This window comes from Mustela nigripes, chromosome 4, assembly GCF_022355385.1.
Source record: "Mustela nigripes isolate SB6536 chromosome 4, MUSNIG.SB6536, whole genome shotgun sequence".
Lineage (NCBI taxonomy): Eukaryota > Metazoa > Chordata > Mammalia > Carnivora > Mustelidae > Mustela > Mustela nigripes.
The window spans coordinates 137,455,096-137,479,888 of NC_081560.1; the positions used below are offsets into that span (position 1 = coordinate 137,455,096).

At 57.4% G+C, this 24,793-nt stretch overlaps 1 protein-coding gene across 2 annotated transcripts in view; it reads left to right on the forward strand.

The window, feature by feature from the left end:
- UNC5B (unc-5 netrin receptor B) overlaps positions 1 to 24,793 on the forward strand; it is an 81,730-nt gene that overhangs the window by 52,666 nt on the left and 4,271 nt on the right. Inside the window, exons 2-16 of one of the 2 annotated variants that reach the window (XM_059397660.1) lie at positions 8,734 to 8,958; positions 12,039 to 12,182; positions 12,629 to 12,732; positions 13,501 to 13,681; positions 14,314 to 14,481; positions 15,209 to 15,373; positions 15,596 to 15,628; positions 17,409 to 17,603; positions 17,980 to 18,369; positions 19,014 to 19,101; positions 19,991 to 20,159; positions 20,308 to 20,541; positions 22,386 to 22,535; positions 23,097 to 23,261; positions 24,087 to 24,268. In XM_059397660.1, coding sequence (XP_059253643.1) covers positions 8,734 to 8,958; positions 12,039 to 12,182; positions 12,629 to 12,732; positions 13,501 to 13,681; positions 14,314 to 14,481; positions 15,209 to 15,373; positions 15,596 to 15,628; positions 17,409 to 17,603; positions 17,980 to 18,369; positions 19,014 to 19,101; positions 19,991 to 20,159; positions 20,308 to 20,541; positions 22,386 to 22,535; positions 23,097 to 23,261; positions 24,087 to 24,268 — 2,593 coding nt within the window. The remainder of the gene's footprint in view (positions 1 to 8,733; positions 8,959 to 12,038; positions 12,183 to 12,628; positions 12,733 to 13,500; positions 13,682 to 14,313; positions 14,482 to 15,208; positions 15,374 to 15,595; positions 15,629 to 17,408; positions 17,604 to 17,979; positions 18,370 to 19,013; positions 19,102 to 19,990; positions 20,160 to 20,307; positions 20,542 to 22,385; positions 22,536 to 23,096; positions 23,262 to 24,086; positions 24,269 to 24,793) is intronic. The other variant, XM_059397661.1, reaches the window with a different exon arrangement.

Here is a 24,793-nt window from a genome sequence, read left to right on the forward strand (position 1 = left end):
GATTAGATGGTCTCTGAGGTTCCCTGGGTTAGTGGTGTCCTATAGGATCAGGGCTAAGGTGAGCCCAACGTGTGTGCGTCCCCTCTGGCTGCTTCCTCCCGCCTCCACCTGCCACCCCAGGTGTTGGGAGAAGTCCTGCAACCCTAGTAGGTCCAGCTAAACAGGCAAACAGGATTTCCAGGTTCTCCAGGAGCTTGCCTTCCAGAGAGCAGACTTGTTCAGACACAGACAGGGAACAATCAAATACAGGAAGAAGGGATTCCAGAGGTGAACACTGTCAAGACAAACAAGCAAAACAACAACAACAACAAAAAAAAACCCAGGACAATCTGGGGATGGCAGAGGGGAGAGCAGAGGAGGATCAGTGCACACAGCCCAGTCAGGGAGGGCCTCACATGGGAGTGGCAGGTGGCACTGAGATCTCGGGGACAAAGAGTTGCTGCTGCAAGAGTACAGAGAGATTGGCCCGTGGTGCGCGTGCACTCCAGGAGAGAAGAGCAAAGGCCCTGTGGTGGCAATAAAGGAGGCACATTCAAGGGGCAGGAAACACGCCTGCAGGCGGGGGCGAATGGCTTGGGGCGCCGTGATGATGAGTGAGCCTCTGAAGTCGGAGGGTTCGGTGCCGGGTGGGACTTCATTCCAGGTGCAAATGGCAGCCGTCAGAGGCTGCAAGCAGGAGAGGGGGAGTGACCTCTGTTTCACGAGATGGCTTGGCTGCTGTGAGCATCTCGGATTGGAGGGGAAGGGGGAAGGTAGGGAGCACAGTGAGGAGGTCCCAGCAGGAGGACCTGGGCTTAGGGAGGGAAAGGGAGCCCTCCCTAGCCAGGACTGGAGCCACTCAGGTGCATCCCATGCCAACTCTGAATGGAGGAGAGATGACCAAATAAAATAGAGGGTCCCCCAGGGGGCCTGAGCCACGGCCATTGCCGCAGAGCACTGACATAAACAGCCCTAAGAACGGAGTCACTGTCCCAGCCCAGTGGCGGGGATCCCAGGGAGAGGGTGGCCTGTGACCATGGGTGTGGTCTGCGGATGTCTGCTCTGGGAGTGTGTGTGTGTCTCAGTGTGACACCAGGCTAGCAACAGGTCCCTCCAGGCTAGGATGGATCTCTGTTTGGCTGGGCTATCCAAAACAAGTCTGGGACTTGTCAGGTCCCAGAGGTAGGGAGGCCAGGTGCTGGGGTGAGGACGCCAAGACCCTCTTCCCTTCCGGCAAGCTAGTGAACTCTGGAGAGACTCTATTTGCTCATCTGCAAAATGGGCAGGAAACTAGCTGCCCCCTGCTTATCCCTTAGGGCCTTGTGAACCAAAGGAGGCCTGTGCTTTAACAAGAAGAGCTTTGGGTTTCTCATTAGCTGGGAGCCTGAGCATGTTCTTTAATTTCCTTGAGCCTCAGTCTCCTCCTCTGTGAAATGGAGCACCTAGCTCACAGGATTACTGTACTGGTGGTGTTTGTTATCACACTGCTATTGGTAAAAGGTTATTTTCTGGAATGTGATGCATAAGAGAGCTCCGAGCCCCTTGTCTGGGAGAAGAGGTGGAGGCAGAACGCACCCCAAGCCTCCTTAGGGCCCAAGCCTCCAGGCGTAGTGACACCCTGGGACCTAGGGCTTGGAAGGGGAGTCAGAAATTAGTCCTAGAAAGGCTCAGGCTGAGGGAGCCCAATGGCTGAAGGAAAGGTGTGGGAGGAGGGACTCCGGTGTGGAATGCAGCCTCCCCAGGCCCCACTGAGAGTCTGAGGGTAGACCCATAACCATAGTGTCCCTCCTGACTTTGTAAGTCGTGTGGCCCCCAGTAACGTGGGGCCTGAGCTCCATTCTGGGACTCAGTGCCTCCCATCAGCTCTTCACTTGCCCTCACTTGTCCTTGAGCCCTTCCATTTCTCAGGGTCAGCCAGATACCCCCCTTCGGGATGTAAGCCACTGCCCTAGCTGGCCATCACGGTGAGGCCGCTTCCTGTGGCCAGCACAGGAAGTGATGTCATGGGCCCAGGCGTGTCTACAGAGGGTGTGGGAAAAGGGCTGTGCAAGGGGCCTCTTTTGTTAGGAGTAACTCAGCGTCCCCCAAGCCCGCCAGCCCCCATTTGTCATCAGTAACGGCCATTGTAACCGCCTCTGAGGGGGGCCCCAGCCTGAACCCCACAGCAGCCAGAAGCCAGGGCCAGATGGAAGAAGGGCTTTGTGTCCAGGGAGGGGTCCTTCCATGGGGGGCTTATGTGTTTTTAAAACATAATAATAAGTGGGCTCCCCCCCCCCCCCACTCTCCGCATTCCCCACTGAGCACATCAGCCTCGCAGTGAATGGAAGAGATTTTCCATGCAGTGGGAGGTCAAGTCTGGCGAGAATCAGCCCGCGTCCAGGGGCTAGAAAGACTGTGATTGCTGGTGATGAATGTGCCCAGCGTGGGGTGTCTCTGTCCCTCACCTCCCGCCTGCTCCCCTTTCCCCTTCCAGCCCTGCCCCGTCGGCGTGGGCGCCGCCTCAACGCCAGCCAGCCCTGGAGACCCACAGCCCAGCTCAGCTACAGATGCCCACCTCCTGCTGCTGAGCCTAGGGTCTCGGGACTGGCCCTGTCCCCAACCTGGGGACCCCAGACCGGTGGGTGGGGACGGCAAGGCCCTTCGTACCCACCACGGCAGCCTCATGCTCAGGTCTCTGCCCTGGGCAAGACCAGAGGAGGCCCTGGCTGATGTGGGTAGTGATGACTTTCCAACCCAGGCAGGGGGAATCCAGAGACCAAACGTTTGCCTCCAGCCTTGCTCTGCCCATGCAGTCTACCCTTCTCAGCCCCCAAGCAGAAATTGCACTCTGGTCCAGCTTGGCTATTGATTTGCTGTGTGATGTTGAAATAGTTACATTCCCTCTCTTAGCTGGTGGAACGTAGGGCTCCAGGCCCCTCTGACTATGACTTTCTATGCTTCTGCCTTTTCTCCCCTTTCTTATAGATGGCCCCAAGAGGTAAGACAACCTCCCCAAGGTTTTGGTGGCAGAGTGGGGATTCGAACCCGTTCCTCGCAGGGTCACCGTCAGGGAAGCAGGAGTGTCTGGTGATAGTCTCCCTTGTAGGAATGTCTGAACACTGTAGTTTTAGCTTCTCCCTCTCCTCAGGGGTAGCTCAGGAAAATGCAGCTTCTTCCCTTTGGTCCTGAAGCCACTTCCTTCACCTCCAAGGCCTGGCTCCTGCTTATTCTAGTGGCTCAGATTCTGACACCTCTTAAGCAAGCCCAGGGCCTTGGCTTCCTCCCTGCCAAGTGGGACCCTGTGTCCCCACACTGGGCCCTGCCCAGGCCTAGCCCCTGGGAGGGAGTGTTGAACCTAGCACAGCAACTCCTGGCAGGTGGGGATGGGGCTCGGGCTCCCGGCTCTGTTTCTCTGCCCCACAGGCTCCACTCACCTAGTAGAGGCCCTAGAGGCCGGTTACTCGGTCCTAACACCATGGGAGGACACCAAGGAAGGTGTGGAGGGCTCCCTGCTCTCCAGAGTGGCCACCAAAGCTATTAAAGGAAACTTGGAGCTGCCAGAAGCAGGATGTGCCTGCCGGACCCCCAACATGACCACCCCCTGCCCTCCATGCTTTAAGTGGGGTTCAGAGCAAAATGGAACTTGTCCACAAGGAAGCCAGGTTGGTGGTGAGGGTGTGCAAAACTGTGTCTCGTGACTATGTGAAAGCAAGGCGAGAAGGCCAGGGTAGGCAGCCCCACACTTCGGAGGAAACACTCTTCTCTGGAAACTCAGAGGTTAAAATTGTAGCAATGGCTGGAACCTCAGACAGCAAATTTCAGTTGAAAATTTCAGTTGAAAGTAAGAAGGACTTTTCCATTAGGTCGGTTCAAAGGAGAACCTGGCTGAGACGTACAGCGGTAGTGAGTTCCCTGTCCCTGGAGGGATGCGAGTCAAGGTTGGATGGAATGGATGAGGGATGTTGTACAAGACGGCCCTCACAGTAATCTCTCTCCCTGTGACTCTACATCTATGTGACACACATGACACACGTGACAAGAACCCTCAGGCAGCTGTAGGTAAATTGGAAGTGGGGGTTTGAAAGGCCCCCACAAGTGGTCCCACCTGGAGGCGCGGGTGGTCCTCGTGAGCTGAGGCCTGGGGTGGGAGGGCCTGGGCCTAATTGGGAGAGCCCAGCAGCAAATAGTGCCTCCCCCTTCCTCCCTGGGCTCCCCCACACTGTGCCATAGGACCACAGTCTGTGCAGGGGGCCTTTAAGCGAGCAGTAACAGTGGCAAAAAAGGTGACCACTCCCACAGGAAATTCTCTTCAGCAATTAAAAATGGACCCAGTAGAGGGCGCCTGGGTGGCTCTATCATTAAGTGTCTGCCTTTGGCTCAGGTCATGATCCCAGAGTCCTGGGATCAAGCCCCGAATCGGGCTTCCTGGTCAGTGGGAAGCCTGCTTCTTCCTCTCCCACTCCCCTGCTTGTGTTCCCTCTCTCGCTGTCTCTCTCTCTCAGAGAGAAAGACAGAAAGACAGACACACTTGGTGTTCCTGCCAGCAGGAACTCCAGATCTGGATCTGGCCTGGCACAAGCAGGCTGCCCTCCGCTGGGGGCTCTTCTCAGGTCTGAGTCTCCTCTGGAAAGAGCCGTAGCAAAGCCAGGGCAAAGGTGATGGGAAGAGATGGCCCTTTTTCCCACTGACCAGGTGACCTTGCCATGAGGCAAGTCCCTGGGTGCCCTGTGTCTTCATCTGGAAAATGGGAAGATAAGCCTCTGCTTGGGGGCTGTGGGAAATAAATTGGGCAAAATATTTAAAGTTCCTGCCACGTAGTAGAAGCAAATCCCAGTTCTAATCCAGAAGCCAGATTCAGGTACCTGAATGCCCGGGTTATCTCCCTCGGTCTGCGGCCCACTGGCTGCATAGCCCTGTGCCAGTGACTTCATCTCCCTCGGCCCCTGTTTCCTTGTCTGTAGTAAAGGCATAAAAATAGTACCTAATGCATAGGGCTGTGGTTCCCAAAAGCTATGCCAAAGCACCCCAGGGTGCTGCACGCATTCCCAAGGGTGCTATGGGAAACTGTTCATCTTGAAGGAAAGACAGCCATGCTGAACAGCTGCCAGACATTGCCACAACTGTTGGCTCAAGACAGCTGTCGATGTCAACATCGCGTATCCTACTTCTGTCCTTTACTGAGCATCCTGTCTTTGCAGAGGTGGGGTTTGGGCATTCGGAAGTACTCTGAGACAGACAGTGAGGGTGGTGGGGCCAGTCTGATTCCAAGACTGAGAAGCAGTAGTACCCAAACGGCGTGCACACCCCACACGCCTCGTCACTGTAGCTCTTTAAGAATGGACTACAGATCTTACTTTTTCTTTCAATTTACGGGTCTTGTTTTTTCAAAAGGCTGCCAAGTTGTTGGGACACACACACACACACACACACACACACACACACACACACACAAGCTGTTTAGATCTAACTATTTAACCTCTAGGAATTTCTTTTGGCCTTGGGGTAAAAGTTACCAAGATACTAAAGACCAAGGAAGTGTAGGAGGCTCTGTGGAGGTTGGTGCGGGACTGTGAGTTCAGAGGAAAGCTTCGGGCAGAGTCGTCCCCTGGGGACCCTGAAACTCCATCAGTCTTCTCCCTCTGGGCTGGCCCTCAGCCGGGACGCCTGTGGAGCCTCCCTCAACTGTGACGGCCCAAGCCAGGGGACAAGCCAAGGAGGGGAATGCCCACTGATGTGGCTGGGGACCTAGCTTAGCTGTTCCCCAGACCCTGGCAGCACTCCCCACCCCCCAGCCCCACTTTTACTGAACTTGGATTCTCTGGCCACCTACTACATGCCAGGTAAACATAGAGTCTGCCGGTGGTCTGTCTGGGGAGGATTTCTCTGGTCAGAACTGGCCCTTCTTGTCTCCTGGCTGCATCTGAATTCAGGACCCCAGGGGGATGGAGATGTTGTAAGGGGGCACCAGCTACATCATCCCCCCCACCCCGCCCTGCCGGGCTTGGGGAGGCATCAGTGAGGATCACTGGCTACATCCCACCAAGGCCAGAGAGGAAGCTTTGTGCCAGGGTAGAGAGGAGGGATGGGGGGGGGGGATGGGGGGGGCAGAGGCTGCCAGACTAGGGCCCTGCTGTACTAATGGACGTGTCTCCTGTTCAGTTTCCTCTGCGCCTGCTTTATAAATGAGCCGCATTAGGGTTATAAAACCAAGTCGTAAATACCGGCTGTAGTGCCGCAGAGAGTCAGAGCAGCCATCACCTGGGGGGCTGGGGGCCGTATGTTTAGAAGAGGGAGTTAGCAAGTGACTGGACCTATGGGCTCCCCTGTACCTTCTCTGATGACCTCCACCCCCCCAGAGGGAGGCCTGGTCCCCCCCATTTCACAGATGGCAGTGCCCGAGGTCAGGAAGGGTGACTTCAGACGCAGAGGTGGCTTCATCTGAAGTCTGTGCCCTGCCTCACCCCCCTCAGGTCTGAGACTGAAGCAAGGCGCTTGTGGCAGGGGTGGGGGAGCGGGTCATGGAGCCTTGCCGGTGCTCTGCTGCCTGCATGCCCTCCTGGCTCTACTTGCTCTCCCGGCTCCTGGGAGACGCCATCCCGCTCCCTGGGCGGGGTTTCACCTTGCTGTCAACTGCCCCAGCTCCCAGACCCCAGGGGCTGCCAGTCTTCTACCTACACGGAAGGGGTCTATCTGCCCAGCAGAGGGAGGTGGGCATGGACAAGCCCTGGGATCCTCTGTGCCCTTCCCAGTTTAGCTGCGCACCAGCCAGGGAGCTTCGGTCCGTCATTCCCCCACGCGGACGGTCTTCAGTTCCGAAACAAGAACGGTTGTGGCCTCGATGAGCCTTTAATGAGAGAGCTCTTAGAGTTGTGGGGTCCTGGCTGGTGTCAGGACAGGATCCATTCGGATTCTCAGATGCAGGGATGCTCACCCTGTCCCCGAGCTACTCCAGCAGCAGGCCATGTGGAATCCTGAGCAGTATCCCAGATGCCGGGGGTCTGTTTATCGGGTTCAGAACTTGGCTCTGCCTCTTGCTAGCTCTGTGCCCTAGAGCAAGCTGCTTCACCTCTCCCAGCCTCAGTTTCCCCACATAGAAATCAAAGACTCCCATAAATACCTTACAGAGTTGTTGCAAGAGTGAGGTAAGCTGACTGTGTAAAGTACTAAAAACATAGCCCCTACTTAATGCCAGGCGAGCCCTAGTCGCCATTTTCATGTGACGATGTGCACCTACTATGCGCTTGCCCCCTCCTGGATGCTCACGCTTGTCTCGCTCCTGTGGTCCTCAGAACAGCCCAGGAAAGGGTGTTGATCTCCCTGCCATCTTCAGAGACGAAATACCGTGCTGGGAGTTAAAGGGCTATCCTGGGGTCCCACGGAACATGTTAGATGGAGCAGGTTTCACACTTTCCTGCTGACTTCCCCTTTGCTCCCGCGGGCCGCACACACGCACTGCCCCCTGTGACTGACCGTCTGGAGCCAGTGACAACCTGTGCATGTTCTCAGAGCGCCTGAACCCCCCACCCTCACCCCGAGTCTTAGCAGGAGCTCCTGGGCCACAAAGAGATGGCTTGTTCTGTTCATTCTGGAGAACAGAGTGTCCCCTTGGCCCCTTTGGACATAGGGGGCTCCCTAGGGCCATGCATGTCCCATCGTGACCTCCTGGGCTGGGGGCAAGTGCTTCCTGAGACCCCACCCCACTGGAGGAACTGGGGTGCTGGGACAGTGACAGGCCATGGCTGGCAGTGAGGGGCTGGGCGGATGCACACCCCTGCAGTTTAATTCATTGTTCCCTCTGGAGCTTACCCCCCCCCCCCCCCATCGCTCGCCCCAGCCATCTGATTGTTTGGCGCTTGGTGTCGTAAAGTCAGTTTTCCTAAAGTGGATAGTGAACCAATGGCCTGGCCTGGCCTGGTTTCCCTCCCTCCCAGAGCTGGTCGTGGTGGGACCCTCTCCCTTCCTGTTTGTCTCACCTCGTGAGGCACTGTTCTTTCCACAGAGGCCGGCGGGCTGGGGTTCGCATTTGGCCCCTTGTTGGGGAGGAGTTGTAGTGGACACAGCCCATCTGTGTTCCCAGGCTGCACAGTTTTCTTGTCTGCTCTTAGGGTGGAGTGTGTGCATTTGGCTGAGGTGGGAAGGGCTGAGGAGTGGGGCAGAGACCACCCCGAGGAGGGGAGGCTCTGTATAAACGCTGCTGGGGAGGTGGTCTCCCACTCCATGCTGCTGCCTGCCTTAGGCATTCAGAGGAGGAGGCCCCATGGGGGGGCCAAGCACCAAGGAACCAGACCTGGTGCAGCCACCCCACCTGACCCCACCTCATGCCTCTGAGGGTCCTGGGTTTTCTCCCCACCTCCACCAGCCTGGCAGGCTGGGGCTGCCAAGGGCAGCTGTGGCTTTAGGGCAAAACTGGCTGCTTGTGATCCATGCCAGCCCTTCATGTCCTGTGGCATCACTATGGGAAACCGGAGGGAGGCTTAGTAGGTCCAGTTCAGGGGATACTGGGGAGGGCTCAAGGGGTGTCCTGGCCCGGACCATCCATTCAGCTCTCCGGGCCACCCTGACATCTCTGTCTGGAAAGAAGGAGAATCACCCAGGGTCAGAGAGCTAGGACTGGCTCCAAAGCACAACCTGGTAAGAGCTGGGGGATGGGGAAACTGAGGCTCCAGGAGGGCCAGACCTTGCCTGGGTCACAGAGGGCATCTCGGCTGGTCTCCAGCTACTCACTGCACCCCCCCTACCAGCCTCAGCCTCATGAAGCCCGCCCTCTCTCCACAGGCACAGATTCCGGCAGCGAGGTGCTCCCCGACTCCTTCCCGTCAGCGCCGGCTGAGCCCCTGCCCCACTTCCTCCAGGAGCCCCAGGACGCCTACATCGTGAAGAATAAGCCTGTGGAGCTGCGCTGCCGCGCCTTCCCCGCCACGCAGATCTACTTCAAGTGCAACGGCGAGTGGGTCAGCCAGAATGACCACGTCACACAGGAGGGCCTGGATGAGGCCACGGGTGAGCCTGCTCCACTCGTCCGGTCACCACCAGGGCCCAGGGGTGCCAGGGACACTGGGTCCTGGACCTGGCTCTACCCTGGGCTCTGTGTGAGACTTCACATGGCCATGGCGCCCCCCCCGGGGCCTCAGTTACCCCTCTGGGATTTATCCTGGATCTGTATCTCCCCAAGCATTGGCCACATGTCCCTGTCTGACTTTGCACTACCAAATGAAAGAGCACGGAGTCCTTTTCTCTCTGTCTCCATCTTACATCAGGGAGCAGTTGGGGGCAACGGGGCGAACGTTCTTCACGCATACACTCTCACGCTTGTACACTCCAGCACCTGCTGTGCACCCTGCATAACGAGGAGGAGCTGCCCCGTCCGCAGCCCCGGCCCCCCAGCACGTACCCAGATTTTGGGACCCTCCTTATTGTCAGAGGGCCTCTGGGTTTGTGGGAAGTGATTCTGTTCCCGTTCATAAGATGCTGTGTCTCCTCCTCCAGCTGTGTTCGCTTTGAAGACGAGGTTGGTTTTACTAAGTAGAACACCATGGAGGTGGTGCTGGGACAGAGCCCAGATCCCAACAGGAAGATGTACGTGGGGTCCCGGGCACCCCCAGAGGTGTCCCCGAAGCCAGATGGGGGCTTCCGTGTCCCCAGGCCCCTCAGAGGGGGTTCTTTCCAGGGCTCCAGGGGACCGCTGCTGCTGGTGACCTACAGGTGGCCAGTGCCAGGCAGCCCCAGCCAGGCCCAGGTTCTGGGGGGCCTCTCACCCCACAGCCTGCCTCTGCTTTGGTTTCTTCCCCATGTTTCTTGGTCTGTCCCCCCACACAACATGCTCTCTCTCACTCTCTCTCCTTTCTCCCTCCTTCCAACTTCTATTTTTCTGGGAAAATCTCGCCGATTTCAGAACCATCCAGGCTTAAAAATACACCCCAGAATGTACTTTAATGCCACTCAACTGTGTACATTAAAATGGTTAAGTTTTAGGTGATCTATATTTTACCAACATTTTGAGAGAATTTTAGAAAACAGATCTGGAGTCTCATACTCCTCCCAAATCTAAAAAATAAAATAAAGAATTTTTTTTTAAAGATTTTATTTATTTATTTGTCAGAGAAAGAGAGAGAAAGAGAGCACAAGCAGGCAGAGTGGTAGGCAGAGGTGGAGAGAGAAGCAGGCTCCCTGCTAAGCGGGGAGCCTGGTGTGGGACTTGATCCCAGGACCCTGGGATCATGACCTGAGCTGAAGGCAGCGGCTTAACTGACTGAGCCACCCAGGATTCCCAAAAAAGGAATTTTTAAAAGAGAGAAAAAAGAAATGTACCCCAGCCACCCCCGTGGCTGCGTGACTCTGGGAAGTTCCTCACACTCTATGAACCCCACTTCCTATCCTTGTAAACTGGACATTAATGAAGGTCCCCATGGCGGTGGAACACGGTGGGGCCTGCTCAGTGTTGAGCGTAGTGCCAGGCACTCAGTAGACCCCATTTCTTCCATCTTCTTTCTGGCTTTTTCTTGGGCTCTTTCTTCTTGAAACTTGCCCTTATTTCTGTGTCCCCCTGAGGCCCTCTGGCCCAGATCAGAGGTCTGCGGAGTGGGTCCAAACCAAGCAGAAGGGTGGTGTACCTCTCACCAACCCTGCAATTGGGAGTGATTGTAACAGCACGGCCCCTACTCCCCCTGCTACCAAGCCCATGAATGCCCCCTTCCAGCACTGTGGGAAAACCAGGCTGGGCAGGGAAAGAGAATTGAGGAGTAGCCCAGTCATGCTCCGTAGGGTACTTTCACAGCAGGTGGTGGGTTGGCCAGGGTCAGAGGGGCCTTCCCTCCAGAAGTGAGGCCTGGCCCAAAGCTGATGGTGACTGGGGGTGCATTATGTACAGGGGGAGACAGAAGATTGAGGTTGGGGCCAGGATTCAGACCTGCCCAGCCACCCAAACCCACACTTGACCACCATGCCACAGTACCACGGGAGAGTACAGTAGATAGTCCTACCCTCAAGGGGCTCATCAGAGCCCATGTGTAAGCATGAGAGGAAGAACTGGGACATGTGGCAGGGAAGAGCAGGGAATTCTGAAACAGGGGTAGTGAGGAAGGGCTTCCTGGAGGAGGAGGCCTTGCAGTCCTCCCACAGGCTTTGGGGGAAGAGCTTTGGATGGGCATCCGAATCCAGAAGGGTTCACTCCTTTTCTGAGCATAAGAAGCTTTGTCAATGGTTTGTAGGAGAGTGATGGATCCTCTCTGGGTAGGCTGCTGGATCCAGTATCCAGAGAGGCCTCCAGGCCTTAGTAGGGAACTGTTGAGAGATCGGAGAGCTCCCGGGAAGAGGGGCCTCCCACCATCTCCAGCTCCCAAGCAGAGAGAGGCCACATGTTGTCTTCACATATTTGTGGAAAACCTTTTCTGTACCAGGTCGTGGGCCCCAGCAGTAAACAGAGCAAAGCCCTGCTTTATTCCCCTGCAGGAAATAATAATTATCACAGACCACATCAGTAGATGATACAGTTCCAGAGAGTGGTCAGTGCTGTTGGAAAACCAGGCTGGGCAGGGAAAGAGACCTGCACAGCCCAGTCATGCTCCGTGTGGCACTTTGACAGTGGGTGGGGGGTAGGCCAGGTTCATAGGGGCTTTCCCTCCAGAAGTGAGGCCCAGGTGATAGTGATTGGGGTCCAGTAGGCACATGGGGGCCAGAAGAGAGTTCCAGCCAGGGAACTGGGTGTGCAAAGGCCCTGTGGCTGGTGGAGGGGAGGGAAGATGCCCAGTGAGGCTGTGGGCAGACGGACAGTGTAGGGCCTCACAGCCATGTGGGGTATCAAGGTCTTTGTGTTGTGAGGAGTGGAGGCACAACCAGGGGAGTGACCTGGCTTTGTCCATTTTGCAGAGCACACCCTGGCTTTAGGGCAGGACGTGGCTGGCACGGGACAGAGGGTTTGCATTATCTGGGGCAGTCTCCAGGGGAGTGGCATTGGTGGCTCTGGCCAGGGAAATAGATGGAAACGGGAGGCACTTGGCAGAAGAGAAACAGATGTCCCACTGCCATGTCCCTGCTTCCCATGCTCAGACCCGCCCCTGCTGACATCTGTCTCCCCCTCTCAGGCCTGCGGGTGCGGGAGGTCCAGATCGAGGTGTCACGGCAGCAGGTGGAGGAGCTGTTCGGGTTGGAAGATTACTGGTGCCAGTGTGTGGCCTGGAGCTCCGCCGGCACCACCAAGAGTCGCCGGGCCTATGTCCGCATCGCATGTACGCCGTCTGACACCCCCACCCCACTCCTCCGGGGCCCCTTCCCTGTGCCTCCTGGAGAGGAAGTTCCTCCTCTGTGGGGGCATCTCTGGCTGAAGATGCCCACTGCAGAAACCTCAGGGCCCGTGGCTGCCCGCTGAGCAGAAGCCTCTTAGACCCAGAAACGGGGCCACCTCTGGCCTTGGAATTTCTAATGGCCCCTATCACCTACTTTTCTATAAAGGACCTACCTCCACGTTGTTCTGTGCTTACGATCCCAGAGTCAGGGAGGGAAACCTATTCTACCAACTCCACCTGGTAGGGCCCCCAATTTGGAGAAGAGGATATGCCCCAGGTCAAACCCCTTCCATTGGTGTGCACTGCCACCTAGTGGCTAGAGTTGGGCATCTCAGGCTTCAGTTCCCCCTCACTGTGGCCTGGTGACCTACTCCTCTTGCTTCTCCCAGATCTGCGCAAGAATTTCGATCAGGAGCCTCTGGGCAAGGAAGTGCCCCTGGACCAGGAGGTTCTCCTGCAGTGCCGCCCACCAGAGGGGGTGCCTGTGGCTGAGGTGAGTGGGGACAAGAGGAATACCAGGCATGGCAGGGTCCAGCCAGACGTGGTATTCACTACCAGCCATGGTGCCTCAGGTTCCCAGAGCTCTCCCCATTTCATAGATGGGAATGTCAAGGCTTGAGACAGAAGGGAACTACCACCTCTGAACAATTCAGCATGCACTAGATTCTGGATAGGCATAACCTCGAAGCTGGGGCAGAGCTGGGGCCAGATCCCCAAGGGCTACTTGGGTTGATCCCAGGCTCACTCTCTTGCAAGGGAAGTGCCTGTGGCTGAATCCTCCTTCCCCACCCAAAAGCCAAATCCCTGCTTTATGGACACCAAAGGGTCTCATAATGCCTGGGTCTGAGCATGGATACACTCCATGCGGCTTTTGCCTTAATGGCAGAAGGCACGCACTGCTAGCTAATGCTTATTTTGTACTTACGGTGAGCTAAGTTCTCCCGCTCTCCACACTAATGTATTTAATCCTTGCGACAGCTCTGTCGGGTAGATGCTAATAAATGCTGCCCTCTGACTGATGAAATTGAGGCTGTCCAGCTAGTGGGTGGTTGTCACAATCCCTGGGTTCTGTACTATCAGCACAGTGCCTGTCCTATGGAAGGCCTGCCTCACCATGTCACCGCCATGGGCGGAACATGGATAGAACTTCTGTCCTGATTATGGCCGGGTGTCCTATCCCCTTCACAGAGGGCCCACTCCCCGGGATGCAGGTGAGTAGGCACTGGCCCTCACGCCCCCCCCTCCAACTACCCTCCTCCAGGTGGAGTGGCTGAAGAATGAGGACATCATTGACCCCACCCAGGACACCAACTTCCTGCTCACCATCGACCACAACCTCATCATCCGCCAGGCCCGCCTGTCAGACACAGCCAACTACACCTGTGTGGCCAAGAACATCGTAGCCAAACGCCGAAGCACCACCGCCGCCATCACTGTCTATGGTATGGGCCCACGCTGGGGCAGCCTAGCCAGGGGCTCAGGAGAGCCTGGGCCATCTGCCCGTCTCACCGAGTCCTATCAAAGAGGCCAGCAGGGTGCCAATGGACAGCTGGGAGGCTGAGGCCCAGCAAGGGGAGGTGCCTTTACCAGGATCACACAGCAAAGCTAGCAGTCAGGTCAGGCACTCTGGGCTTGGGCTTGGAACAGGGCCCAGTCAGTATCCTCATTCCCGAGCCTGGTGTCCCAGCAGAGTGAGAAACCACCACCTTGGCCTATAGGCTATTCCTTGCTGTTCCCTTGGACATAGCGGGGCAGAGCCATAGCTGAGATGCTTTGAGTGTGTTAGAAAGAACCCTACATCTGGTTTTATTACCAGGTGGCCTTGAGTAAGCATCAGCCCTCTCTGGACCTTCATTTGCCATTGTACAATGAGGTTGGGGATAGAGCTTGACCTCCCTGGTCCCCTCTGGGGTTGACGGCTGCAGCCCAGATCTGTCCCCAGTGCTACAGCAGGAGGGGTCCACTTAGGAAAGGCCAGGCCTCAGCAGAAGGGCCTCATTGGGGCTGGAGATGGGGTTAGGGGGCCCACAGGTGGCAGAGCAGGACCAAGCAGGTGACACTGCTGCCCTTGCAGTAAACGGCGGCTGGTCCAGCTGGGCAGAGTGGTCACCCTGCTCCAACCGCTGTGGCCGTGGCTGGCAGAAGCGCACTCGGACCTGCACCAACCCAGCACCACTCAATGGAGGTGCCTTCTGTGAGGGTCAGGCCTTCCAAAAGACCGCCTGCACCACCGTGTGCCCAGGTAAGGCCAGGGGCTGGCCGGCATCCCACCTCCCCTTCCACGGCCCCACCCTAGTTCCCAGCCCTCCTTTCTGTGCCCACGGGGCTGCCGCACTGGGGCTGGCCACTCTCTTTCATTGTGGGGAGTTGAAGATGCTTGTCCTAGGGCCTCTGCCCTCTCATTCTGTGCAGGCTGCTAAAGAGACAGACACAGAGGCTCTGAGCGGCCATCTGAGGGGTGGGCTCTCCTGCCCTCCAGGCTGATGGTTCTCCGGTGTCAGCCCCAGGGCTGGGATCCCAGGCTGCCTGGGGTGGGAGGAGCCTGTGCCCCTGCCCTTGACCTAGACATATCTTGACCGCCACCCCTAATCCTGCAAAGGCCCTCTCTTCTCCTCTGCTCTTCATGTCACCCTGTGCGTCCCCGTCTGTGGGTCCCCTGCATGCCTGGTTTTGTCCGGGCTCTTGGGTTTCTGTGTGTTTGCCTTGGGCTTGAGTCCCCGTGAGGGCCCTGGGCTGTGTCTGAGAGAGACAGAGGAGAGAGAGAGAGTGTGTGTGTTCGTGTGTGTTTGTGTTCTGTCTGCCACGCCCCCCCTCCATCGGTGCTCCGGCTCGGTGTCTTGGGGGTGGGTGTTGCCATATGGCTTGCATGTCCGGGGACCTTGTCTTGCCGTAGTGCGCATGCGTGGGTGTGGGTGCGTTGCAGCCTTCTGCGTGTGTAACGGCGCGTGCCATGCCCCATGCTCCCACAGTGGACGGAGCATGGACGGAATGGAGCAAGTGGTCAGCCTGCAGCACCGAGTGTGCCCACTGGCGCAGTCGCGAGTGCATGGCGCCCCCGCCCCAGAACGGAGGCCGAGACTGCAGCGGGACCCTGCTTGACTCCAAGAACTGCACAGATGGGCTCTGCGTGCAGAGTGAGTCCTCAGGACGCCAGGGCCCCGGGGTGTGGGCTTGAGCCGGATGGGAGGGGGTCCCCCCAGGCCGCCCCAGGTCTCAGGTGCCGCTGCAGTGGAGCAGCCCATGGGGCCTCTGCCCACCCGCCCACGTGCATCATCTCATCTGCGCGTTTTCTGTCACCTCTGCCATCCTTTCTCCACCACCTATGTCATTGTCTTTCCCTTTATTTCCCTCGACAGATAAGAAAACTCTAAGTGACCCCAAAAGCCACCGTAAGTCCCATTTCATGGCTGTCCTCTTTGTTCTGGGGGATCCCTGGCTCTCCTTAGCTGGCTTTTCCAGGGTGTGGGGTGCAGGGCAGTGTGGGAGACAGGGAGACTGGAAGGTGCCCCCTCAGCCACCCTCCATGGGGTCCCCCACCCCTGGTTCTGCACATGTCACGGCCTCTGTCACATGCAGACACAGGGAGACCCCCAGCTGACAGAAAGGACACTGCCCCAGCCCTCCTGTGATGGGAGTTGGGTCTCAGTGAGGAAGGGGCCTACCTGGGGATTCAGGTAGGATTTGAACCTAACTAGTTATGTGGCCAGTGCTGGTGCTTTTAGCCTTGTGCCCTCAGCTTCCTCTCTATGACAGAGCCAGCACCCAGGCCCACACTGTCCACCCAGATCCCCATACTGTACCCCCAGCAGCAGGACTAGATTCTCCAGGAAACCTGCTGCCTGCCATCAACACCGAGGGGCTCGTCAGCTTCTTCCCCAGGCTGTGCTGTGGCAGCCCCAGAGTAGTAAAGCAGCTCAGGTGGATTGGCCTGTGACAATTAAACCATCATTCCCAAATAATTCCAGAATGGTAAAATCAACAGTGAGGCCCTGGGCCCGGCTCACAGTGGTGAGGGAGAACATCAGGAGAAAAAAACAAGCTCTGAGGGCCTCCTCCAGCTGCTCTCCCAGGGGTCCAGGATCCTCTGGGGAGCCCAAGAATGAGGGCCACTGAGGAGAGGTGGGGCCAGAAGGTGGCAGAAGTGGGAGGACACTGGGACTGAACCACCCCTACCTCCAGAAAGCTCTGTCTGCACTGGGGAAGTGGGGCTTGGAAGGGAAACCTGGCAGGGAAAGCGGGCCTACTTTTCTGAGCCCCCCACCCACAGGAGGGGAGATGGGACGTGTACTTCTTAGAAGGGAAGAGCAGGCATTTTGGCTCTGCCTGTGTGCTGTCCTGCATGGTAGCCACTGGCCACATGTGGCTCTTTCAACTTCCTGTGAACTTAGTTAAAATTAAATACATTGCTTAAGACTTTGTTCCTCAGGGACACCGGCCACATTTTAGTCATTCATTAGCCACATGTGGCTAGTGGCTGTCGTCTGGGACAACACAGAGAACGCGCACGGTTGTAGAAAGTGTGGTCGGATGGCACTGCTGTGTAGACCCTACCTCTTGACCCTGACACCTTCCTGCTTGGCCTACAGAGAATTATTTGCAGCTGTGTAGCAGCCTGCCTGGGGGAGGGAAGTGTGGCTGTGGGTGGCCTCCCTGAGCCCATTCCTTCCCCTCCACCTGCTCACCTCCTCTCCACCCCATCGCCTTGCATCTCATTCCTTCCTCCTGCTTCCCCTCGGGCTCCAGGCCCCACCCGGCTTAGGATGCAAGTTGAGCTCAGGGAGGGCTGCTTGCAGAGAGTTCTGGGTGCTGGGACCTCCCGCCTGAGGGTGGGCTGCAGGCTGCAGCAGGGCTCTCAGTTAACCTCCTGGCTGGGACAGGACAAACTGAGCCACAACCCTATTCTCTTCTCAGCAATGAGCCACAAGTTCACTGTTGGGACGGACCACGGGTCATGTTGCCTGCTTTTGCATGGGGAGGGAAGCAGGGCAGGGGCCTTGAGACCATTTTACTTGCAGACACCGATGCATAGAGCAGTTCAGGCTTGCCTGAGGTCCCGGCCAGTTGTGGCAGGGCTGAGAGTAGGAGCTAGCATATACAGCAGAGATCTGTCCTGGGACCTTGGTCTCTGCCCCGGGACCTGGGTCTCACACCATCCTCCTGTGCCCGCAGTGCTGGAAGCCTCGGGGGATGTGGCGCTGTACGCGGGCCTTGTGGTGTCCGCCTTCGTTGTTGTGGGTGTCCTCATCGTGGTGGGGGGGGTGGTATACCGCCGCAACCGCCGGGACTTCGACACTGACATCACTGATTCGTCCGCCGCCCTCACTGGCGGCTTCCATCCCGTCAACTTCAAGACCGCGAGGCCCAGTGAGCACCTGGGGATATCTGGGATCGGGGGTGGGGGGTGGTGGCAGATGCCTGCTGGGACACCCAGAGAGGCATGACAGCCAGCCAGACCGGCCAGACTAGCCAGACCGCAGTAGGGGCTCCTTCTCCCTCCTGGAGTTTTTATACACTTTGCTCTACAGATAACTGGATGAGCGTAGATCAGAGTGACCCAGAGAAGGGAGGGAGTAGCCTGGGTGGTGGGTCCCCAAAGGTTCCTGCAGCGGATGGCAATTGAGCCTTTGGCAGCTGGACATTTGGGTGGGATTTGGCAACAGGAGGGTCCCCAGCAGCGGTAGAGGATGGGAGCAAGCCAATAAGGCACAGCTGGGTCTGATCATAGCCCCAACCCTTGCAGACAATCCACAGCTCCTGCACCCGTCGGCACCTCCGGACCTCACTGCTAGTGCCGGCATCTACCGCGGGCCCATGTATGCGCTGCAGGACTCAGCCGACAAGATCCCCATGACCAATTCACCCCTGCTGGACCCCCTGCCCAATCTCAAGATCAAGGTCTACAACTCTGGCACCACCAGCTCTGGGCCAGGCCTGCCGGATGGGGCCGACTTGCTGGGTGTCCTGCCGCCCGGCACATACCCTGGCGATTTCACCCGGGATGCCCACTTGCTGCACCTGCGCACTGCCAGCCTCGGCTCCCAGCAGCTCCTGGGCCTGCCCCGTGACCCAGGGAGCAGCGTCAGTGGCACTTTTGGCTGCCTGGGTGGGAGGCTCAACATCCCCGGCACAGGTGGGCTCCTGCTCTGCTTGCCTTTCCGCCCAGGCTCAGCATGCCCCCTCTAGGCATCCCTCCAGCAGCCCCTTCCACCGATAGAAAATAGGACTTCCCTGATCCCATTTCTCAGATTGGAAACATGAGGCCCAGGGGGAAGAAGGGACTATGAAAGAAAAGACGTGGGATCCAGACCTTTCGCTGACCCACTAACGCAAGGGAACCTTGGAGTAGCCACTCTGTAAACCTCATCTTTTAAGTGGGAGAGAATAGCTCTTTGTAGTTCCCCAGACCTACAGAGCAATACCGGGAGGGCAGGGCTGCCCATCTCAGGCTACAAAGCCATCAGCTGATAGTTTCCCAGTGTCACATGGGTCTGGGGCTGGAGCTGTCACTGGGGCCTTCTGACTTTGAGTCTTTGCCATCTTTGTACCCTGTCATTATGCCAGGGGCCCCCGCGTTATCAGACAAACCCGTTGCTGTCAGTGGCCTGGGCTGTCCTTGTACCTAATCCCCAGAGCTGTTCTCTCCACCTCCTTGTTGACCACCTGGATTTCAGGAGATGGCTTTTTCCCCCTGACCTCAGCAAGGAGTTACTCCCCCTGTTCTAAGCTCTTAGACTCCATCTAGCTCCTCCCCTGCTGACCCCCCTCTCCCCCTAGGAGTCAGCCTGCTGGTGCCCAATGGAGCCATCCCCCAGGGCAAGTTCTATGAGATGTACCTCCTTATCAACAAGGCAGAGAACACCCTGTGAGTAGAGAGACCTCAGTTCTGGCCCGGGCTGCCCTCCTCCTCTTCCTCTTCCTCTCCCTCCTACCTGTCCACCCTGGGTTCAGATACCACCACCCCCCACTCTGCGCCTGATCCTAAAGCCAGAGGTAGTCCTCCAAGGAAGACATTGACAGACCTTATTATCTCTACATTTATATCATAAAAATCAGCACCACAAATCGCGAAACTGAAAGGCAATTGACAGAGTAGCTACATTATGACAAAAGGTTAATATCCTTACTATGTAAAGAGGCTTTGAACAATTCACTGCAAGAAGGGCCAGAGGATATAAAGTGATTGACACATAGTCTCTTTGATGCACACACCCTCACATACACAGACAGACAGACAGACACACACACACAGTCCAGTAGATTATGAAAAAACATTCAGCATAATTTGTAGTCCGAGAAATTGTGATTCAGCCATGAGATATTAGGAGATTTTTGCTTTTTGAATTTACAGATTTTTTTTTATACGATAAAAGCTTCATATTGACAAAAGTGTGGGGACTCCCCCCAACCCCGTGACATGCTGGCGGCAGCCTAGACTGCTAGCCCCTTTCCAGAGGGCAGTTGAGCAACACTTGTTCAAAACATCCTAAGAGTGTAGAGCCTTTGAAAACGAGAACAGAGATATGAGTGTGAGAATTTTGCCTGAACAACAGAAATATGAGAACAATCTTAAGGCATATGCCATCCTTTTGTCTCTCCTTGACCCATGACCTCCGGGAGCGCCGAGGGGTGGAGATGTGCCTTCAGCTTCCCAGGAGCCAGGGCAGAGGCAGGAGCCCCACACCAGTCCCAGCCCTTGCTGACCTTCTGGCCTCCCCTCACGGCCTCCGCCCTGCCCTCTGCCATCTCCCCAGCCCGCTTTCAGAAGGGACCCAGACAGTACTGAGCCCCTCGGTGACCTGTGGGCCCACGGGCCTCCTGCTGTGCCGCCCTGTCATCCTCACCGTACCCCACTGTGCAGAAGTCAGCGCCGGTGACTGGATCTTCCAGCTCAAGACCCAGGCCCACCAAGGCCACTGGGAGGTGAGGAGCCGAGGCTAGGAGGCCGGGTCCGCCTTCTGAACCTGCTCTGGGAGGCCTCCAAAGCTGAAAGAAGGACCCTTTGCTGCCGGCCCCACCTTGGTGGACCTCTCTATGGCCTTGACTGTGACCTGTGTGCCTCACCCTGCAGGAGGTGGTGACTCTGGACGAGGAGACACTGAACACCCCCTGCTACTGCCAGCTGGAGGCCAGGTCCTGCCACATCCTGCTGGACCAGCTGGGCACCTACGTCTTCACGGGCGAGTCGTACTCCCGCTCGGCAGTCAAGCGGCTCCAGCTGGCCATCTTCGCCCCTGCCCTCTGCACCTCACTGGAGTACAGCCTCAGGGTCTACTGCCTGGAGGACACACCCGTAGCCCTGAAGGTAAGGCCCAGCACTGGCACACTGGGCATGCATCAGCCCTGTCGGGCCAGCTGCCTCGTGCCTTCCTGTATCCCCTGCCCCAGAATTGCGGTACCCCTCTTCCACCATCAGCCGGATAAACCCATCATTCATTACTCAGACATTGAAATGGCATCACACCCCGAGATACAGAGAGGAGTCAGGCACAGTTCTGCCCTCACCAGGCTCCAGGCTAGAGGAGGGGGAGACGAGGCTCCCTGAAGGAGGGCGAAGAGAGCATCTGCCTGGGAGGGGGAGCGTCCGAGAGGGCTTCCCGGCACAGTTAGCCTTAGACCTGTGCTCTGAAAGCCAAGTAGGGGTGCCAGGCAGAGAAGGCTGAAGTGCCTTCCAGTAGGCAAAGTCACAAATGCAAAGGCAAGTGTGCCATTCCGTGTGACTGAAGCCTGCAGGGGCTGTGCGTATGTGACGGAGGGAGAGAGATGGGGCTGGAGAGGAGGGCAGGGCTCAGCTCCCCAAAAGCCTTGGGATCTATGTTCAGGAATTTGGGATCTATCCAGTGGGCAGGGGCATAGAGGCCGTGGACACCTGTGCGCAGGCACTCCTTTGAAAGCCCCTGAGCTATGCTGCAGGAATGGGTGGCCAAGAGGCAGGGAGGCCAGTTGAAAGCTTCACCTGGGCCCTGGGCACCAGGCAAGGACAGTAGCCAGGACAGAGGTTTGGCTACTGTGTTAGTAGAATATATAGAACCCAGTGACTGATGGGATGAGGGGCAGAGGGGAGGGGTCAGCGCTGACAGCCAGGTTCTAAGTATATGCAAAAGGACAGACAGGGCCCCTGAATGAGGGAGGGGTTGTGGCAGGTGCGAGTGGTTTGGGGGGAGAGAGCAGAAAGGTGAAAGGGTCAGATTTGGGCACATAGAGCCTGACGGTGGCAGGTGTGTTTGAGCACCCTTCCCCCATCCCAGCCTCCAAGTCCCTGCCCATTGCCTCCCCAGTCCTCCCCCGAGTTCCTAGGACCTCAGGCTCATCCTAACACTCTAAGAACACAGCCCCTGGGCCCCATGTAAACCTCTGCCTTCCTTCCATCCCTCTGCAAAGCCTCTAGTCCCTTTCCTATAGCTCCAGGCCTCCCCCTACCCATGGCGTGTGGTCTCCTCCAGCTCCTGTCTCCCAGTCGCTTGCGACTTGTCCCAAACTCCAGTCAGGGACTAAGGCAGCATAGGTGGAAAGGCCTCATGGGAGAGTGAGTGTCTTCTGCCACACCAGGTGGGTCTGAAATTCCAGAAGGCCCAGAATGGGTTGGAGGCTCTGGCAGATGCTCTTGTGGCCTGCATCCCTCAGCACGGGGGCACTGGCCAGGGTCCAGCTTTGGTTGGAGAATGGAGGGAAGGTCAGGAGGGAAGCTGCCACATTTTTGTTTGATGGCATTCCTTATCTCTTCGGTCCCTATCTGTCCGTCCATCCATTCGTCCATCCGTCCATCATCCATCCTGCTTGCTTCCCGTCTATCTGTATACTCATTCACTCAGCAGTCTGTGTGTCTGTCCAGCCATCACCAAGCATCTATTCATCTTTCCTTCCATTTGTCCTTCTGTTTGTATAGCCATCCGTTTGTATATCCGTCTGCACGTCCATATATCTGTCCAGTCATCTCTAAGTCCAGTCACTTATCCATCTGTTCACACAGTGTGTCTTCTCTGAGCGCTTACCAAATGCCCAGGCCCATGCTCTGATGGGTCCCTACCCTTGGTCCTGTAGCCTAGCTCCCACAGCCCGCCTGTGTCCCTAGACCCCCAGCTTGTAGCAGGAAGAACCCATTGACCAAGGGTGATGGGCTCCCCCTTCCCCTTGCCTGCCGGCCCACAGGAGGTGCTGGAGCTGGAGCGGACGCTGGGTGGCTATCTGGTAGAGGAGCCCAAACCCCTGCTGTTTAAAGACAGTTACCACAACCTGCGCCTGTCTCTGCATGACATCCCCCATGCCCACTGGAGAAGCAAGCTGCTGGCCAAGTACCAGGTGAGGGCTGGGCCAGAGGGCTGCGGGGGATGAAGCTGGGGAGGGGGGCATGTGAGGGGCTTTCCAGGGAAGACCAGTGCTCCCCCATCCCTCCCCCCACCCCATCTCTGTCTCCCGCCCACCCCACTCCACGCTCCCGGTCATCCTGAGGCACAGCCCCACGCTCGGTGCCCATCCCATCGCGCACTACCATCTCTAAGAGTGCTCCTGTCTGGCAGACGGTGCAGAGGGATCTCAAATAGCCCCCTCCCCATGCCTGTACCCATCTGTGCAACACCATCGAGTGGCTTCCAGCCCAGACATACGTGCACAGGTGCACACGTACCCACACACACACTCACGCATCCACACCAGGGCCTACTCCCCCATATGCTCCCTTTCTCAGCTGAGGGACCCTTGGCCAGCTCTTCTTCCTCTGCCCATCTAGAGGGAGAGCCCTGCACGGCCCCTGAAAAGTCCCCGTGCTCCCCGACCCTGGCCTCGTTACCGGCCTCTGCCTCCCGTTCCCTGCAGGCAGGGCAGGCTAGCCTCCCATCCTTGACCCCGCCGCCCCTTCCTCAGGAGATCCCCTTCTATCACATCTGGAGCGGCAGCCAGAAGGCCCTGCACTGCACCTTCACCCTGGAGAGGCACAGCCTGGCCTCCACCGAGCTCAGCTGCAAGATCTGTGTGCGGCAGGTGGAAGGGGAAGGCCAGATCTTCCAGCTGCACACCACGCTGGCCGAGGTGAGGCCAGAGGCCAGACACCCTGTGGGGCCGGGGGTGCAGCGTTCAGATCCCCGTGCTCCCCCCACTCAGCTGGGGCGGGAGTGCTGTCACCTGTAAAGACGGGTCCCTTTCACCTCCCAAAACTGAGCGGGGACCTGGGAGTCTTTTGCTCAGAGTTGCCACTTACTGAGCGGCCAGTGCTGTGCTTGGCAACACAGATTACCTCACTAGAAGTAATCACTAAACACCTCACTAAATTAGAAAGGGGGTCTCGGGGAGGACAGAGACCATCCACCTCGGATCCCGTCACCACTTGGCCCCGGCCTGTGGTCCTCCCCCACTGTGAATCCAGACTGAGGTTAACAAAACCCAGGCCCCCCGGGACAATAGTGCTAGAACCTCCATGCAGCTCACTGGCAAGACTGGCTACGGGCTGAGACCCCGCTCTGCCCCTGACTTGGCATTTGACACTGAGCAAGTCCCTTCCCCTTTCTAGACTTCATTTCCACACGTATAAAAGTGGCTCTGGATGGATTAGACCGTGGCTGAGGCTCCTTGTGGCTTTGTAATCATGATGCACTGCATTAGCTGGGGCCCAGTGCATGAGCATGGTGTGCCCCGAAGGCTGGGTGCTGGCCATGCAGCTGTGTCCCTTGGAAACTCCAAGGGGGGGGGGTACTTTGACCGAGCAGCTGGAGCCAGCTGCCCAGAGTGTTGGGAGTGACCGGAAGCTCTGTGAGCTCCCAGTCTCCAGGCAGGGAAGGTTGGAGGGACAGATGACAGTGGTGTGCATGGGGGTGGGGGGACTCTGCCCTTCTCACCTTGCCCCCCTCACCCTTCCAGACACCTGCCGGCTCCCTGGACACCTTCTGCTCTGCCCCTGGCAGCACTGTCACCACCCAGCTGGGGCCATACGCCTTCAAGATTCCACTGTCCATCCGCCAAAAGATCTGCAACAGCCTGGACGCCCCCAACTCACGGGGCAATGACTGGCGTCTCTTGGCGCAGAAGCTCTCCATGGACCGGTGGGTGTTGGGCCAGGTCTCCCCAGCGCAGCCCCCCTTTGTCCCCAAGGCGTAGGTGGGCCAGACTCCAGAGCCTTGCATCCATGGTAGATCAGGAGCTCAGCTCGGGTGTGCTAAAGCCTTGAAGAGCGCCGGCTCTGGGTGCTGGCCTGTGAGAATACGGGCAAGACAGGACACCAGGTGTGATCACCATCTGCACCCCCTGCCCAGGCAGAGCAGGTGTTCTGGAAATGTCTGCCCAGTGACAGAGTATATTTTAGTGTCAAAGCCCTTCTGGAGAACTTAAAGAGCTCTTCTGGATAAATACAATGGCAGCAATCCTCCTTATTATTGCATTACACTTACTGAGAGACCCTTTAATACACCTGCACTGAGCAGATGCCGCATACAAGACACCTTACTGGAAACGGGCTTTGCAGAGCATCCCAGGCTTTGTTCCTGCTCTCGGGAGAGTGTGGGGGACAAGACAAGCAAGGAACAGGTGTGGGACGAGCAAAGAATGGAAGGCTAGGTCTGGACAGACTC